The 17,846-nt window shown below is 41.9% G+C and overlaps 1 protein-coding gene across 4 annotated transcripts in view; it reads right to left on the bottom strand.

Moving 5' to 3' along the window:
- ptprz1a (protein tyrosine phosphatase receptor type Z1a) overlaps positions 1 to 10,679 on the bottom strand; it is a 104,982-nt gene extending 94,303 nt beyond the window's left edge. For all 4 annotated transcript variants that reach the window (XM_061722208.1, XM_061722209.1, XM_061722210.1 and 1 more), the window contains exon 1: positions 10,435 to 10,679. In XM_061722208.1, the coding sequence (XP_061578192.1) occupies positions 10,435 to 10,498 (64 nt within the window). In that variant the 5' untranslated portion in view covers positions 10,499 to 10,679. The remainder of the gene's footprint in view (positions 1 to 10,434) is intronic.
- Positions 10,680 to 17,846: the final 7,167 nt, after the last annotated feature.

Raw genomic sequence — 17,846 nt, 5'->3', positions numbered from 1 at the left:
TTAAAACCATCGCAGTCAAAAGAACTACATTTTGCTTTTACTGACTGCACCCACAGTACCACATTATTTTTTAAACAAACACTTTAAGTATAACTTAATCCAATCTGTTCCCTATTAACTGCCAGGCAGACTGTAATCGCAGCTGTACAGGCTTTTCTATTAGCAGTTTGATTTGTCATATTTCTATTTTAGGATTTTGCTCTTTTGGTGAAACAGAAGACTCTTGTTTCCTCTCAGTTTCTTCATCTGAACATTTGTGACCCACAGTCTCCGTACACGTGCAAACACCTGGCTTGACATAGCTGCACCTTCTCACCTTGTTTTCACATTTATGCAACGACTAACCTGGTAAGAACAGGATAGGTTAAGCTCAGCTTCCTAAGAGAGCCCTGATTTCCTACTTCTACATTTGTGCAATAGCTCTCAGAAAATCTGGAAAACAGAACTATATTCAAGGCAAAAAGTTTAAGAAATGAATGAGCTAACAAGATGTTCCTTAATTTAGTGTAACCAAAGAGTAGGGTGCTGCATTAATGGTGTCCTTGATAAATCAGTCTTTCGAATTTAAACCTTTAACCTTAACCTCAAAAGAAAAAAAAAATAATTTGAACTCTTTCTCGGTTGAAATATTGCTCAACCTCCTGCTGCTGTTAGCTTATAATGTCGCTGATCTTGGATTTTAAGCTCATTCTCTTGTAGAACTCGGGCTGATCTGGATAAGAGGATCAGACTGATGCCTGAAATGTAAATGTTCTGTAAATACTTGAAAAGCCTTGTTGAGGTTCACTGAATCCTTTGTGCCCTGCACCATCGGCCTAAAGCGTCGGCGCATTCACCTGCTTAGGTCTCCTTGAGAAACTGGTGAATGAAGCAGAAAAGGAGCGTCTGCCGTTTCACTGAGGAAGATTTTGTCCCACCCATGGCTTTTCATGCACCTTTTTCAATCAATGGCCTTTTTCTGTATCACTTCTTTTTTTTTATTCTTTGCGCATTTCTTGTTCCTCAGAGAGAAGAAATGAGGGCCATAACACATCCAGGTTCCAAGAGAGGCCACACACTTGCAGACTGCTGATGTGCAGAGAAAAAGAGGAGAAAAGTGGAGGTCAAATCAAATGGCTCTCCACCAGCTACTCTACAGGGGCTTCACTTGTTTTCAGCAGCAATGGGCCCTGGTGTGAGTGGTCCCTCTTACAGATTCACTGTAGGCCACCCGGATCTGCCCCGTCATCCATTACAGGGTCCCTAACAGCCAAGAGCACAGAGGAGGAGGTGGAGGAGGCGGTGGGTGACAGAGGTGACAGAGTGCCAGGCGGACACCAACAGAGACACGATGGTTGGCTAACAAAAAAATAACCCACTTCTCCCCCCTCCATCCAGCACCCACCCAGAAACAAGAGTGGAGACAAATAAGGAGGGGATTTAAAAAAGGGAAAGGGGAGGGGGGGCAGTAGAGAGATGAAGGCATGAGGCCATGAAAGAAAGAAATGGATAACAGAGGGTGACGGAAGATGTTTTGGTGGGACAAGGAACTTGTCCGGCAGACATTCAAATATCCAACTTAGTGAAAATTAGGGATAAAAAAAAAAAAAACATATCCGATGAACAAGGCTTCATCCTGAGAAGCTGATCAGCTGGTCAGCTCCAACACGAGAAAGGAGCAAATATTTAATATGAAAAGATGAAAACTGTCAGAAAGGGCAGAGGATGTGCTTTGTGGCACACGGTCTTCACCTTGAGCTCAAATACATACAGTACAAAGACTGCAAACAGCAGTTGTAATGTGGTGCCGACTGGAACTAATGTATAGATTAACCCTTGTGCTGTCTTCAGGTCAAGGAAGGAGGAAGAGAAGAAGGGAGGAAAGAAGGAAGGAAGGAAGGAAGGAAGGAAGGAAGGAAGGAAGGAAGGAAGGAAGGAAGGAAGGAAGGAAGGAAGGAAGGAAGGAAGGAAGGAAAGAAAGAAAGAAAGAAAGAAAGAAAGAAAGAAAGAAAGAAAGAAAGAAAGAAAGAAAGAAAGAAAGAAAGAAAGAAAGAAAGAAAGAAAGAATGATAAGAGGGAAGGAAGGAAGGAAGGAAGGAAGGAAGGAAGGAAGGAAGGAAGGAAGGAAGGAAGGAAGGAAGGAAGGAAGGAAGGAAGGAAGGAAGGAAGGAAGGAAGGAAGGAAGGAAGGAAGGAAGGAAGGAAAAATGAAAAGAAGGAAAGAAAGAAGGAAGGAAGGGAGAAAAGAAGGAAGGAAGGAAGGAAGGAAGGAAGGAGAGAGGAAGGGAGAAGGAAGGAAGGAAGGGGAGAGGAAGGAAGGAAGGAAGGAAGGAAGGAAGGAAGGAAGGAAGGAAGGAAGGAAGGAAGGAAGGAAGGAAGGAAGGAAGGAAGGAAGGAAGGAAGGAAGGAAGGAAGGAAAAATGAAAAGAAGGAAGGAAGGAAGGAAGGAAGGAAGGAAGGAAGGAAGGAAAAATGAAAAGAAGGAAGGAATGAAGGAAGGAAGGAAGGAAGGAAGGAAGGAAGGAAGGAAGGAAGGAAGGAAGGAAGGAAGGAAGGAAGGAAGGAAGGAAGGAAGGAAGGAAGGAAGGAAGGAAGGAAGGAAGGAAGGAAAAATGAAAAGAAGGAAAGAAAGAAGGAAGGAAGGAAGGAAAGAAGGAAGGAAGGAAGGAAGGAAGGAAGGAAAAATGAAAAGAAGGAAAGAAAGAAGGAAGGAAGGGAGAAAAGAAGGAAGGAAGGAAGGAAGGAAGGAAGGAAGGAAGGAAGGAAGGAAGGAAGGAAGGAAGGAAGGAAGGAAGGAAGGAAGGAAGGAAGGAAGGAGGAGACAGGAGAATTAGGTCATTTTGACCCAAAGACAGTACAAGGGTTAAATAAACCTGCATTTAATTTATTTATTCATTTATGTATTTATTTGCTGGAGCTGCAGAGTTTTTATGCCAAATCTGAGACCAAGGGTGGCTTTTTCTTATTTTTCTTTTTTTATTTGCACAAAAGAAAAAGCAGCCTGAGAACAGAGATGGGAGACAGTGAAATGTGGGGTACTAATGAAGCTGGGGGTGTTGACGAAGACTAATGAAGGAAGGAGTGCTGCTTAACCTGAACTCCAATGCTCTGTGAGGCCAGTGTGTGTGAAACCCCCGCCCCATCCCTTCACAGCCCCGAGAGCCCCAAACACACCACTCTCCCACTTTAGCTCCAGCTTCCCAGTGTGACAGCGTCCTCCCTTATCCACCACTGGGACAAATCACAGCACAATCACAACGTCACGCTTAAAAATGCTCCCCCCTCAACCCCACCCCGAAACCATCCCAGACCCTCTTCTTTTCTGCGTTACTCAGTGCCCCATCATCCCTCCTTGTTCAACCCCACTCCCCACCCCAACTTTCTGTAGTTGTCCTCGTCCCTACTGTTACAAAACAAATCTTCCCTCTGACAGCATAATTCACAGGGCCAGGCCGAAGGAGGTGGCGAAGGATGGGCTGGCCTCCTGGGCTGACCTCCACCGGGGACCCGTCTGCTTGTTTCCCCCACGTAACCACAGCCTCCATTCAACTGAGGCCAGGGAAGAGAAAAAGAGGGGAGACTGAAGTGTTTAAACCAGTGGCTCCTATGTATGCCTGAGTGAGCGCCGTTAAGCCTAATACCCACTAATCTGGTCATCAAATACCCCTGCTGCCACCACTGAGAATCTGTTGTTTTTTTTTCTGTCCACCAGCGTGGTAGTGAGGGACGTCTGCCCTTGATGAAGCTGCTTTGACTGGAAATAGAGGAGTAAAATGATAAAAAAAAAGAAAGGGGAAAGAAGGTGTAAAGTACCGGAAATAAATGCATGAACACTACAGACCAAAAATATGTCATCTGAGGTGATGATAGATAGTGCTGTTCGTGCTTTTCCTCAAAGAAGTTGAAGTTTAATTCCTTAAAGCGACACTACGTAACTTTTCCACCTTAATATCATATTTCCAGAGTCATTGTGATGGTACATCAACTTCCAACAGGTTTAATGACACCTCTGTCATGGTCTGAGGGGTCTGTATCACCTTCACTGGCACTATGTAACTTTGAGGAGCATGGTAGGAACCCTGCCACACTAAAAAACTACAAATCGTTACGACTTTGACTGCTTTACGGCATACGTCACTTCCCCCTCCTTCCCGATTCGCAGTCGAGACGAAAATGGGCGGGGCGTGGAGCTCAGAGCTCCGCAGAAGCTGTTGCTGTATTAAGGCTGCAGCAGCTCCACACAACAGACGTGGGGAAAAGACCCTAATAGTTTAACTTTTCAACGGTTTCCTGCTCGGAGGCAGAACCACGCAGGCCAAGTATCTGATATAACAAAGTAAAAGAGTGAAAGAGCCGTCGGCTCGCTTTGGATCGCGGCTGTAACGACCAAACACACAGTAAAGCATGATTTATGGTTCTGCGTTAAATCGACGCAGACCCACGGCGTAGGGTACGTGGCGACGCGCAACGTACGGTGCATGTCGCCGCGTACCCTACGCCGAAGGCTCTGCGGCGATTTAACGCAGAACCATAAATCAGCATTAAACCACAAACACTCACACAGACGGGCGTCGGATCAAAACACAGGTTTTATTCCCACTTCTCCAGCTAAACGCAGTTGCTGGCCAGCTCTCTGCGGAGCAATTAACCCCAATCTTCAGATAAAACTAGTTTGTTGAGGAAAAAATATTAACTCTATTTGTAGCTGCAGAGGAAAAAAATAATCTCACGAGGAAAACAAAAATATTGCTCACGCCTCTTCAACATAATATAGCAGTCAAAAAAAAAGAAAAGAGAAGTAAGAGGGATACAAAACATGTACTGTATGTTGTACTATTATACAAATTTATTGAAACACATGGGTCTTCAGGGATTCAGGAATCTCTTAGGGATTTCATATGGATCCAGACCGTTAATAATCATTATTTTCTCCATATACTGCTCCCTGGCTTCCTTGTTTAAGGTATCCCGGTAAATTCCAGTTCCTTTCCAGCAGTTTAACATCTTTTTTTGCGTTCCTTCTGTTCACTTGGTGAAACAGAAAAGCGTCCCGTCTTCTATCAAAACAAATGCACGCGACGGGACAGGAGTTTTCCGGCAGTACGCGCTGGTGCTCATGGGAAACGTAGTGTTCTTTCTGGTAAAACACTACCGATTTTGTCCACAAGATGCCGCCAAACTCAGAAAAGCTGAAAGTTACGTTGTGCTGCTTTAAGTACAAACACTTTGAGTACTGGATATTGACTAAAACTATGGATGGATACATACTGTAGATAGATAGATAGATGGATAGATAGATAGATAGATAGATAGATAGATAGATAGATAGATAGATAGATAGATAGATAGATAGATAGATAGATAGATAGATAGATAGATAGATAGATAGATAGATAGATAGATAGATAGATAGATAGATAGATAGATAGATAGATAGATAGATAGATAGATAGATAGATAGATAGATAGATAGATAGATAGATAGATAGATAGATAGATACGGACGGACGGACGGACGGACGGACGGACGGACGGATTCTCACACAAATGCACACAAATGCTTAGCTTTGGAAAGCTTTTTTTTCTTGTTTGAAGAGAAAACTAAAAATTCTCACATTCTGGATGTTTAAAACAAACTCACTTTCCATTCGTTGTCAGTCAAACAGGATGCTGATACAAGGACTGTCCCAGTGGTCTGTCTGGCTATGGATGTTTGTGGAAAAACATGACGTCATGATACGTGATACACAATTGTTGCATTGTGCAAATGAATATGTGCAGCTACCCAGAATATTTATGAACTCCTGAAGCAGGAAATACTTGTAAGTAAGATAGCTCTGAGAAGTGTGGTAGACATCAGTTTTAAACTGCATCAAAACATTTCCTCACAGCTGTGCTAACACCAGAATGGATATTGTTCAAAATTCTTGGATAACATGTCGGTTAGATTTTAAATCCACTTCAAAGGTTGACTACTGTATCTGGGTTGGAAGGTCAAGTGTACAGGTCTGTCAAGTACACAGCAGGAGGTTCAGTGATGAGAAAGAGGCTCTCTCTTAACCTTAACATCTTTCATCTTTCGCCTTCACGCTGTACACCTCCGACTTCCAGTGCAAGGACTCCTGTCATCTTTAGCATTTGCAGAAATATATTGTCTATCTTCCCACTGTCTGTTGTAGAGAGTTCAATCACATCTGCAGTCATCTGTTGAGGGAGCAGCACCAGAGCCAGTGATTTAAAGAAACTAAAGAAGGCTGGTTCTCTTCTGGGGCCTCTGGGGATGATTGTGTAAAGGAGGATACTTCATCCTTCAGACCTCTGCAAGAGATCCTTCAGACCTCTACGGGAGATCCTTCAGACCTCTACAGGAGATCCTTCAGACCTCTACAGGAGATCCTTCAGACCTCTACAGGAGATCCTTCAGAACTCTACAGGAGATCCTTCAGACCTCTACAGGAGATCCTTCAGACCTCTGCAAGAGATCCTTCAGACCTCTACGGGAGATCCTTCAGACCTCTACAGGAGATCCTTCAGACCTCTACAGGTGATCCTTCAGACCTCTACAAGAGATCCTTCAGACCTCTGCAAGAGATCCTTCAGACCTCTGCAAGAGATCCTTCAGACCTCTACAGGAGATCCTTCAGACCTCTGCAAGAGATCCTTCAGACCTCTACAGGAGATCCTTCAGACCTCTACAGGAGATCCTTCAGACCTCTACAGGAGATCATTCAGACCTCTACAGGTGATCCTTCAGACCTCTACAGGAGATCCTTCAGACCTCTACAGGAGATCCTTCAGACCTCTACAGGAGATCCTTCAGACCTCTGCAAGAAATCCTTCAGACCTCTACAGGAGATCCTTCAGACCTCTACAGGAGATCCTTCAGACCTCTACAGGTGATCCTTCAGACCTCTACAGGAGATCCTTCAGACCTCTACAGGAGATCCTTCAGGCCGCTATGGGGGGATCCTTCAGACTACCGCGGGAGAGCTTTCAGACCAATACATGAGATCATTCAGACTTCTGCAGGCGATCCTTCAGACCAATACAGGAGCTAACATAAATATATTAATTTACAAATTCACTCCATCTACTCTTTTGCTGTCTCCCTCGTTCTCCCTGATAAATGTTATTATTATTATTATAATCATCATCATCATCATCATCATCATCATCATTATTATTATTATTATTATATTAATAATAATTATTATTATTAGTAGTAGTAGTAGTAGTAGTAGTAGTAGTAGTAGTAGTATTATCATTATTATTATTATTATTATTATTATTATTATTATTATTATTATTATTATTATATTATTATTATCATTATTATTATTATTCCATATTTGTATTTTATTCCATATTTTTGACCTCTGCTGTCCTTTAGGGGACATTAACAGGACAAAGAAATGACTTGCGAGTGAAAAGCCCCAATTGTGCCAGTAAACCTGTAGCCATTTATCAGCACATCATCATCATCATCAGATCTATCTGGCATGTTTGAGCGCTCCGCTGGAGATCTCCAAGATGCGCAGCTCAACTCATCTCCAGCAGAGTTGGAGATGGACATCTACAGCGATGGGCATCTTGTTGTCAGCTGCTCCCTGCATGTGATTGACTGACAGACTGTCTGGCTGTTGCAGCCATCTGTCAGTAAACCCCCCTAGACAAGCAGAAAGGAGAGGCCTGGAACCTGCACAAGCCCAGAGAAAATGCAGGGTATGGCTGGCACTGCCCATTCATTTTCTTCAAGAGGGTGGGGAGTAAGCGTGAGTGTAAGTGTGTGTGTGTGGAAGGGGGGGGGCACAGATGGTAAGTCCTCTCCTTACACATCTTTTCTTCCACCATCCTTCATCTTTGCTCTACATACTAGAGCTGGCACTTCTTTTGTGCCCCACATTTTTGTACAGTAAGTACCAGCCAAAAACACAGAAGGTAAAAAAAAAAAAGGTCTAAGGTCACTGGACCTGGATTGGATATCAATAGTTTCATACTTATTTTCACCCTGCAATGTTGGTGTATATCATGGCAGCATTCAGGCTGATGGTAGCAAATATAAATGCTCTCCTATCATGCACAACGCTCTTGAACGGGGCCCTTTAAGTCCGGTCCTTGAGGGCCATTGGCCTGCACGTTTGAGATGTTTCCCACACTTGATTCAAATGAATCAATCACCATTAACTTACCACCAAAGTCTACACGAGTATGTTAGTGACCCACTCATTTGAATCATGTCTGTTAGGACTGGGAAACATCTAAAACATGAGGGGTGGGGGCCCTCAAGGACCACAATTGGACAACTCTGCCACAGACAAATGCTTTGAGGTGTTTTACTGTCTCAGTGTTCTGCTGAGGCATACATTGCAAACAAATGCAGGGAAGGCCAAAGGTCCACACTGAAGATTTAACCAGGTACTTTTTGTTCATGTGACCAATCAGCGGCATCACCGAAACCTCCCCTGGGAGACCACTGCCATCAGGAAGTGCCATTGCTGTGGGAAATGTGTTTTACAGTGCATCTGTTACAATATCAGGTCTAATTAACATCCACATCAAACATGGACCATTTTCATCAGGCAAACAGTGTCTTGTAATGTGATTAGCAATTAGGAGTTTAGTTGTTGTGGATGATTGGGGAAAGTTTCTGTACTACAAGTTATTTTGGTAGGGAGCAAAGACAGTTGTTATATTAGAAAACTAAATCTGGAAACAACTCTGATTGATATATAAATGCCAGTTTGGGGGAATTAGGTTGTTGGAAGAAACATCTGAGGACAATAATTTGGTTTGCAACAAGCGGTAATGTGTCATCCAATTTGTTCTTTAATCTTTTTTTTTTTTTTAACAGTCAAGTGCTTGAATCCACTGCTGGCCACTGGCCATTTGTCCATTTGGATGAAAACCTTTAGCTCATCCAATTAGTTACGAGCTAATTTGTTAATAACTAGGTAATGACTACATAGCTGAGTCCTTTAGATACATGTCAGTCCAAATAAGGATTTACACAACTTTTCTGTGTAACTGTAATGGATTAGTGTAGAAACTATTTTCTTTTTAAAACAACTGTAGCTTGATTAAATGTATATTATATAACAGTTCTCACTTAACTGTGACACATTGAGACCTCGAACGACAACTACTCACAGTCCATTGTTGCCATGAAGGTGCAAGCTTTGCCAACCTTTCCAGCACACAACCAAACCAATGATGAAATCAATGATGAATTCCACAGTTTAACACAGGGTTACAAACACACACACACAATTTAAGCACAATCACACAAGCCAATCCCGTACCATGCGTGACTGACCCCTGCAGTGTGGGTTATTTGATTAGTATCAGTTTACAGCATGGCACGATTCCTGGTCACAGCTGGACACAGCTGGAAAAGATGTGCTTGGATATGGAATGGTTGCACATGTACTGTATGTAAAGAGGTGTGTACAATACATGCATGCCATGTAGATGGTGACAGTTCCTCGCAACAATCATTTCACAATGCAGTGGCATAATCAATACAAAAATGTGAGAAGGCTGTGTTTGACCAGAACAAATCAAAATCAACCAAAAGTAGTGTCATATGGGTGTGCCATGAAACAAAGTGAAGACATTATGTACAGGCAGCAATCATGTTCAAGCATGATTGAAAGTAACTTACTACAGTTACAACTGACTGATCAAGTACTGTAAGTGTTTTGTCTTAATCAGAGTTGAACATAAATAAATCTCTGATGAGAATCAGGGCCTAAATGAGATAAACACAAAGAGGATTCAGGACCAGAATAAGCTTCCCATTGGACTTATGTCAAGGATGAGGTGCAACAATTAACTTTATACTCAAAAGGAAGATTTAGAAATAGAAGAAAAACTAATAGAAGTAGAAGATTTTTTTCCATCTCCAAATCTGCATCTCTTTATTTTTTATTCATGTGAATGCAGGAACACAAATCCAGGCTGGATTAGGCTGTTTCTATTTTATCATATTTTTTAACAAAAATGACATTCAGCTTAGACTGCTTTACAAAGGCTATATAGGTCTTTTTCAGTCCATTATATTTTTGGAAACATAACAAGTTGAATTTTATTATCAGTTTAGTTAATTGATAATTTAAGTGAGAAGCTTTTAGGAGCCACACAAAGGATACTGGGAAGAAAAAAAGTCTTACTTTTCAAAATCAATCGCGTTTTGGATTTATTTCCAAAGACGTACTATGCGTTATTTGTGGCTGTGTTGAATTTTTGGGAATACACTCAGTGGAGGATCGTCGTTTGTTCCACACAGATTCAGCGCTCTTCCCAGCGCACCTGAAGCTGCTGCGCAAACACTTCAAAGTTGGCGCAGCAAGTTGGAAAATAAAATAAAAACCCTCTTCTTTAAAAGTCCTGCTATTATATTCGAAGAATTTGCCATGCCCGTGCTAGGATAAAAGATATATCCTGTAGCAAGCCCTACCTTGCTGGCAGACGGTGATTAGGTGCGCAGACAGTAATAAGAGCCAGAAGCGCGTCGTCTCCATGTTGGGGCCGGAAAACGTTCCGCAGATTCGGTAAATAAACGAACCAAACAGTGGAGTGTGCGCGGGGAGCAGGTCCCGGTGGGCACCTCGTCCTCACAGCTCCATGCTGCTCTGTTTTGCTGTGGCGGTTTGTTAGTGTGTGTGTAGTAAAGATCCCGGGTCCCGGTGCGCTGCGCTCCGCTCTGGATCCAGACTGAAGTGCAGCCGGCAGACAGCAGCGGCGCACACTCGCGCCCCTCAGCCTCATTTATGGTTCCGCGTTACATCGACGCAGGGCGTACGGCGTAAGGTACGCAACGCCGCGCAACCTACGCCGTTTGCTTTGCGTTAGTGTAACGCGGAACCATAAATCATCATTAAGCTGCTCTCAGAGGGTGTGATAAATTGTAGCCAATGTCGTTTACCCAATCTGTTGATTCATGTGTTCACTTAAACTGCAAGATTCCACTATAAAATTATTAAAGTAAAGTCAAAAGCAATAAATATATAAATAGAGAAAGAAAGGATGGAAATGCAAGGAGGAGGAGAGTGATTAAACTAGAAACACTGCAAAAACTCAAAATCTTATTTTTAGTTAAAATGTCTCATTTTTAGTAAAAAAAAAAATCCCATTACACTTAAAACAAGACTCAACAAAAAAACAACTTAACAACAAATTTTAACTTAAAATAAGTAGAAAAATCTGCCAGTGGAACGAGATTTTTTTGCTTGTAATGAGAAGATAAATCGTGTCCCACTGGCAGATTTTTCTACTTATTTCAAGTGAAAATTTACTTGAAACAGGTGAAAATTGTCTAATAAGAAGTTATTTTTTTCTGGTAATGACTCTTTGACTAAAAATTAGACATTTTAACTAGACATAAGACAAATATTCCTGGTAAGATTTTGAGTTTTTGCAGTGCAAATGTTCAATACATAAAGAATGTAGAGGAGAATGAGGGAATGGACTACTGGGCACATGTGAAGATGACCAAACAAAGAGAAGTAAATAAAACAGAGGACTAAATGAAAGAGGACATTAAGGTCAGGAGTCGTATGCAGAGCCCCACCCACACATTATTCCCACCCACACATTATTCCCACACATCACTCAAGGGGGGTGAAGAGTTCTGATAGACTTCACCTTCAGTGGTTGGTCATCAGCTGATTTTTTTTTTCTTTTTACATTTATTAAAACAAGTTCCTTGACAGAGAATTCCACACAGTATGTCAAACATATAGAATGACCAAGTACATCAAATGAAATACTGTAAGGCAAAAATAAGTAGACACAGGATAAGGTGAAGGGGAATCTTCCAAGTGTTAGGACTATCTCATTCAATCTGATCTATCGAATTAAGTGATCATCTTACATTCATTCAGTTAGATACTTTATGACAGTTGTCCACTTCTCTAAATACCAGTCTATCCGGAGTCGTAAACGTGCGGTTATGCTTTCCATACAGTTCACAGATCGGTTGATTTACAGTTTTTCTCAGTCGCTTTGGTGCTATTCTCAGATCAGAATGAAAGTTCTCATAACTATTAGTTCAACCTCCACAACATGTAGTCCTTTGTCCACATCATAGTAGCAGTTTCTCCTTCCTCTGAACAAATTGCAAATGCTTTTGGACATGTATCAGTTGCTCTCATACAATTCTCTGCTGTTTTACAACATTATCATTTGTTTATGTCATGTCAGTCAAAATGAACTATACTTATGGACGCTGAATAGTCATTTCCTAAAAAACTAATAGTCCTCATTTCATTGCTTTAGTCATTACATACAAAATTGTTGAACAAGTTATCAAATTGTGTCAAGCTAATTTACTGTAATACCTTTCTTTATCATTTTTTCCTGGAAATCTCTCTAAATTGAACAATTGCTCTCAGGTGAACTTCAGTTTTCACTCATGAGGAGGTGTGTGAAGCATTTAGTTGCAACCACTGACATCCCAGGCCAACGTGGAGGAAATATCACAATGTGTGCAGCCATCTCGGAGAATGGAGTCCTCACCCATATCCCACGCATTGGTCCATATAATACACAACACCTGCTCACTTTTTTAGACTCTCTTTACAGGGATATAATCCCCGAGAATGAGAGGGGTGGAGGCCAACAGAGCAATTATGTCGTTGTATGGGATAATGTCCGTTTTCACCTTTCACCTCTGGTCAGGCAGTGGTTTGCTGCACATGATGACAGGATGCTGGTCGAGTATCTCCCTCCCTACTCCCCATTCCTTAATCCGATTGAGGAGTTTTTTTCTGCTTGGAGGTGGAAGGTTTATGACCGGCGTCCACATACACAAATGGCCCTGCTAGCAGCCATGGATGCAGCATGTGACGACATCACAGCAGATTCATGCAGAGGGTGGATTCGCCACTCCAGAAGATACTTTCCTCGTTGCATTGCAAGGGATGATATCCGTTGTGATGTAGATGAAAATATGTGGCCAGACAGACAGGAACGTCTGGATGTGCCAGAATGATTTACTGTACCTATGTTCAGTTAGAATATGTACTGCTATAGTGTATTGTTCACATTTGTGCACAGCTTTACCAAAAAGGTGTTTCTTATGTTTGTTCTACAGTAAATTAGTGACTGTAGTGTATTTTTCTTTTGCACAATGCTGTAGAATTGCAAAGAGCATACAGTAAAAATGTGAAACATACATATTCAGTGTCTTGTACTCAGTTACTCCCCTAACTACAGCAATGTGTAACTTTACTGTAGTTTTCAAATGGCTGTACAAGTAGTGTATAGTTCTGCCTTGAGCATTTTCAGGTAGTGTCACCAAGTCCTGACCTTTTTTTTTTTACATTAGAAAACTCTTAGAGAATATAGTGTCCTAATGAAAACATGACAAAGCCATTTGACTATCATGCTCATAAACGATGGTGACAGGACTTCTCATTTTGACGACACTGACAGTTTCATTGACATGAGTACTTGCTTTTGAGGGATAGACAATCCATTTTGAGCAAGTGACGCGCTTTTGCAGGTCATCCACTAGGTTTTGCAGTTTGTGATAATTGTTCTGAGAAATGCACTAAGTGTTGTGCAAATGTTAAGAGTGATCTGAGAATAGCACCAAAGCGACTGAGAAAAACTGTAATCCAGATTTATTTCAGAATAAAAGCTACCTCATGTAACAAAGACAAAAAAAGTATGTAAATGATGTTGAACGGAGTAATCCATTTTAGGTTTGACGCTTGTAATAGTATTGTATTACCGTCAAAAGTGCAGTAATGTTCAAATTCTGTTGAATGGCAACTAATTACATTTTACCATCTTTGTTTCCCTACAGTTGTTTGAACTGTGGGAGGAAGCTGGAAAATACCCACGCGAGTGAGGGGAGAACATGTGACATCCACACAGAAACACTCTGCCACGGGTCAAACCAACAACCTCCTTGCTCTGAGGCAACAGTGCTTACCACCACCAACCCAATGTTGGCTTTTATGTTATTTAATTTTATTTTATTCTATTTGATTTTTTTGCAGCCCACAGTAAAGCAGTTGAATTTTGGGTAAACATTTCCAAACGCATGATTTCCCTGTGTAAGTGCAGAGCTTTCACAGGAAAGAGGACAGCCCATCGCAGGTCCAATAATTCAAGTATTTTGAAATCTTCTTCTCAAGCAGACCTAATTCAGTTAAGTTTAATTCAAGTTCAGTTCAGTTCCTCTTTATTTATATGGCACCAAATCATGACAAATATGGCACTTCAACAATATAGTTAAACCATTCCAAAGTACTCCAATTGCCTTTAACAAAGCCTTTAAAATAACAAGGATAATTATTGCCTTGTAAATGAAATTAATAGATTGCATGGAAAGGAAAGGAGAAGGGAAAAAAGAAACCTTTTGAAAACCTTACACACACACACACCCAGCACTGTGAAGATCATGTTCTTCCATTTCCCTGGTGCATCTGCCACCACCCAGCCTGCGTTACTACGTAAGAAACAGAAGAAACAGGTGGAGTCCTCCACCTGGATTACTGACTACCTGACAGACCATGGATTGTGAGACTAAATGTGTGTCTGACCAGGTGGTCAGCAGTCTGGGAGCACCACAGGGGTCTGTACTCTCACCATTCCTCTTCACGCTGTACACATCAGACTTCCAGTACAACTCAGAGTCCTGTCATCTGAAGAAGAAATACTCCGATGACTCTGCAGTTGTGGGGTGTCTGATACAGCATCAGTGCTGTATCATCAGCACTACTTTTACTACTACCGGTACTACTGTCATATAGCAGATGGTTTCATCAAATGCTACTTACATCTGAGAGAACAACAGGAGGAAGAAATCACATAGGAGATCCAGCTGGATCAGTGCTGGTCAGACTGATGAGTCCAGTTGGACACAGGTGCTGTCATGCTAGTGATAGGGTTTTGTTGGTTTGGTTTTTATGTTCCCTTCCCACCCAACACAACAGTCCCTTTATACAGCAAAACTAGGTCTTAAATTCACCATCATAATATCATCTTGGCATAAGTGCAGCTTTCTCAGTGCTGAGTCATGCAAAGAGCTGAACAAATCTCCTAACTCATTCTGATGAGCAGAGAAGTTCAACTAAATGAAGAAATGCTCTGAAAAGACTCAAATGACCACATGAGCATTGTGACAATTAATCTCCCTTCGGGGATGAATAAAGTATTTATTTAAATAAATGAATAAAGACAGAGACAGACAGACAGACAGACAGACAGATACTGTAGATAGATAGATAGATAGATAGATAGATAGATAGATAGATAGATAGATAGATAGATAGATAGATAGATAGATAGATAGATAGATAGATAGATAGATAGATAGATAGATAGATAGATAGATAGATAGATAGATAGATAGATAGATAGATAGATAGATAGATAGATAGATAGATAGATAGATAGATAGATAGATAGATAGATAGATAGATAGATAGATAGATAGATAGATAGATTTGAGAAAATATGCAAAACATGTCTTTCCTTAGGGCACCTGCACAACAAATTAAATGGAAATGGTGAAAATGATTGTATGTATGCAAACATAGTTAAGGGCAACATCATAGTCTCCATCCATCCATCCATCGTCCGCCGCTTTATCCGTTCCCGGGTCGCGGGGGCAGCAGCCTCAGCAGAGATGCCTAGACTTCCTTCACCCCAGACACTTCCTCCAGCTCTTCCGGGGGCAGTCCGAGGCGTTCCCAGGCCAGCCGAGAGACATAGTCTCTCCAGCGTGTCCTGGGTCTTCCCCGGGGTCTCCTCCCGGTGGGACATGCCTGGAACACCTCCCTAGGGAGGAGGGATATGCCTGGAACACCTCCCTAGGGAGGCGTCCAGGAGGATCCGGTACAGATGCCCAAGCCACCTCAGCTGACTCCTCTCAATGTGGAGGAGCAGCGGCTCGACTCCGAGCTCCTCCCTGGTGACTGAACTCCTCACCCTATCTCTAAGGGAGCGTCCAGCCACCCTGCGGAGGAAACTCATCTCTAAGGGAGCGTCCAGCCACCCTGCGGAGGAAACTCATCTCTAAGGGAGCGTCCAGCCACCCTGCGGAGGAAACTCATCTCGGCCGCTTGTATCCGCGATCTTGTCCTTTCGGTCACTACCCAAAGTTCATGACCATAGGTGAGGGTAGGTGCGTAGATTGACCGGTAAATGTTGACTGTAATAATTATGTCACTAAAATCATTTATTTTATGCAGGCAGCATCTCTGGAGGAGAAAGTTTGTTTTCAAACTGATGTGAAACTTCCTAGAGCGAAGCGTAGCAGCAGTTGTTACTCTCTGACAGAGGGGAGCCATCAACACAACCTAATAAAGAGTAATTGAGTCAAACAGCCTAAAGAAAGAGTTTTATTTTTGTGTCTAAGTGTGAGTGGTAGAGTTCACGGGGCCAAAGACCTCCTGACTCCTGAAGCAGTCCTCAAGCTCACACCGAAACTGAGACGAAAACATTGGCAGTGACCCGTAAATTTCAATTCTTTCACAGCATGCCAAACAAGTGAGCACGAGGAGCTCATTCTATTTGTATAGGAAGAAGAAAATGTTGATAAGGATCACAGCTGCCAGTCTAAAACATTTCAATCTGTTTTGTAAATGTTCTTTTGGCATCTCCGGACACACACACGAGAAACTGGATAATTGATTAAACTCTGCGTTTAGTGCAGAGATACATCCAAGATGCATTTAGCTTGGCTTCGCGGGAGAACAACAGCCCTCACCCCACCCCCTAGTGAAGGCTGAACCTCACGGCTGCCTGGAAGCAGGAAAATGAGCATCCACGCTAAATGCTGAACATTTATGGTGGAATATTTAAGTAAACCTTCATCATCATCTCAGTAAATTACAAATGAAGCATCATTTTCCCTGACCTGCTATTCCATTGAGCCTTCAAGTCTCTTCACGGCGTCACCCACAAACACTGAAGTAATTTCTCTCAGTTTGGTTTCAGTGACTGACTCAGATTTTTTTTTAACCTCACAATAAATGACCACACAGCCCCCTCCTTTATCTCAGTGAATATATTTGCATATTTTACACTGGATTATCCTAAATGTATGCAGAAACAGCTTTCCACTTGTTAGGCTCAATGTTTCCAAGGGTGCTAATAAAATTAGTTGTACTCTCACAGAGGAGCCATTCAAGGATTTGTTTGGGACAGTTTACAATGACTTCCGAACAAACTGCATGTAGACTGAACGCAAATTTTCCCTCAAACATCAACCTGTGACCTCAGCTTATCTCCTGAGCGAATATAACAGAAACAGGTTTTTTTTGGTCCTTTTCTCCACATGTATTTACTCTGTCTCTCACTCAGCTGAACCATCTGTCCTGGAGGACAGCACACGAAGACCAAGGAACTCGGGACAAAAATAGATAAACTGCAGTTCTTAGATTTAAGGCAGGGGTCTGCAACCCAAAATGTTGAAAGAGCCATATTGGACCAAAAACACAAAAAACAAATATGTCTGGAGCCGCAAAAAATGAAAAGTCTTGTACAAGCCTTAGAATGAAGGCAACACATGCTGCATGTATCTATATTAGTTAGAACTGGGTCCTCGGCTGCAAATGTAGCATGTTAATGTCTTTCCACGTGACTCTTTTTGTTATCGGACAACTTCTCGCTACAGAGCAAACATTCATGGAATTAATGCAAATGATTCGCTCCAAGAAACGTTGAATCCTCTACGTATGAGGGACATGCAGGAGAAAAAATATTTGAGAGGGGAAGATTTTTTTGTATTGTGCACTTCGAGAAAAAAGTCGAAATGTTGAGATTAATGTTGAAATACAATTTCAAGAATAAAGTCGAAATTTCGCCTTTTTTCTCAACATTGCAACTTTATTCACGAAATTTTGACTTTTT

Source organism: Cololabis saira, chromosome 5 (assembly GCF_033807715.1).
Source record: "Cololabis saira isolate AMF1-May2022 chromosome 5, fColSai1.1, whole genome shotgun sequence".
Classification (NCBI taxonomy): Eukaryota; Metazoa; Chordata; class Actinopteri; order Beloniformes; family Belonidae; genus Cololabis; species Cololabis saira.
The sequence above is the reverse complement of the archived record's forward strand: the minus strand, read 5'-3'. Positions and strand labels throughout refer to the sequence as shown.